Raw genomic sequence first — 1,181 nt, 5'->3', positions numbered from 1 at the left:
TGGTGGTGGTGGTGGTGCTGACGGTGGTCGTACGTTCAACTAAAAACAGAAAGGTGGACAACAGAACGTCACACTCGTCTGGAGTGAAAATCAGTGGCTTTCAGGAAACACAATATAACCAGTAGGGGGCAGTAAAGCAACCGAAAGATACAGGCCAGTTGAATGATGCAAAGAAGAAGAGGTGGTTCTGCAGCCTCCACAGACAGCTAGTTAGTAGGTTGAACCGACCAGTGCGTTCTAACAGCTAGCTTACCTGTGGTCTCGACTAGCACGACCTCGTCACTCTCTATTTCGTTAGCATACACGGCCGACAGGAGAACTTCGTACTCGGAGGCGGAGCTAAGTCCTTTGATCAGATAAGAGTTGATGTTTCCATTCACCAGAACCTGAGGAGCAAGAAACAGTACCAAGAACTTTGGTCTCAGATGGGACTTGATTTGGTCCAGGTTCTACAGTCCTACGCTAACTGCTCACTGCTGCCTCCTGTGGTCAGTTTGCACACACACACACACACACACCTCGTCGGCGTCTCCTCCGTCAGTTGTGGCCCAGGTGAGGCGGTAGAGAACCACATCAGACGCCGGGTGTTTCCACGTCACTCTGAAGCTGTTGGTGGTGACGTCACTGCTCTGCAGGTCCAGAGGGTCGGGCACCGTCTCTGCACACACACACACACACACACACACACACACACACACACACACACAGGTGAATGAAGTGTGTGTGTGTGTGTGTGTGTGTGTGTGTGTGTAAACCAGGTCTTACTGGTGGTGAAACTGTCGGTCACCGCCTCAGCTTGTCCTTCGTCGTACAGGGCGAAGACCCCGACCGTGTACTCGGTCAGGGAGGTCAGGTTCTTCAGCAGCCAGGTCGTGACCCGGCCCACGTCCACCTGTCCAATCACAGCGAGGTGTGAGAGTCAAGGGTGAGACAGGTGTACGTCTGTCACGGTCACAGCTGACCGACGGCCTCACCTCGTTGGTCTGGACCCCGTCGGTTTTCACGAACATGATGCGGTAACCTTTGACCTTCCTGGAGGCGGAGTCCCAGGAGAGCTGGGCGGAGCTGTGGTCCACGTTAGAGAAACGAAGGTTGGTGGCGGGGGTCAGAGGCACTGTGGGGGGGGACGGGAACCCGGGACCAAAGGCAGGCCCAACACCAACAACCCACAGCCGTGAGTG

At 55.0% G+C, this 1,181-nt stretch overlaps 1 protein-coding gene across 4 annotated transcripts in view; it reads right to left on the bottom strand.

Annotated features, from left to right (window-relative positions):
• The window catches only part of col14a1b (collagen, type XIV, alpha 1b), a 29,579-nt gene that overhangs the window by 13,142 nt on the left and 15,256 nt on the right, over window positions 1-1,181 (bottom strand). For all 4 annotated transcript variants that reach the window (XM_025064909.1, XM_017041168.2, XM_025064911.1 and 1 more), the window contains 3 exons: window positions 519-658; window positions 254-386; window positions 1-39 (listed from right to left, as the gene is read on the bottom strand). In XM_025064909.1, coding sequence (XP_024920677.1) covers window positions 1-39; window positions 254-386; window positions 519-658 — 312 coding nt within the window. The remainder of the gene's footprint in view (window positions 40-253; window positions 387-518; window positions 659-1,181) is intronic.

This window comes from Cynoglossus semilaevis, chromosome 18 (genome assembly GCF_000523025.1).
Source record: "Cynoglossus semilaevis isolate Cse_v1.0 chromosome 18, Cse_v1.0, whole genome shotgun sequence".
In the NCBI taxonomy this organism is placed as follows: domain Eukaryota; kingdom Metazoa; phylum Chordata; class Actinopteri; order Pleuronectiformes; family Cynoglossidae; genus Cynoglossus; species Cynoglossus semilaevis.
This window is presented reverse-complemented; position numbering and strand designations above follow the sequence as displayed.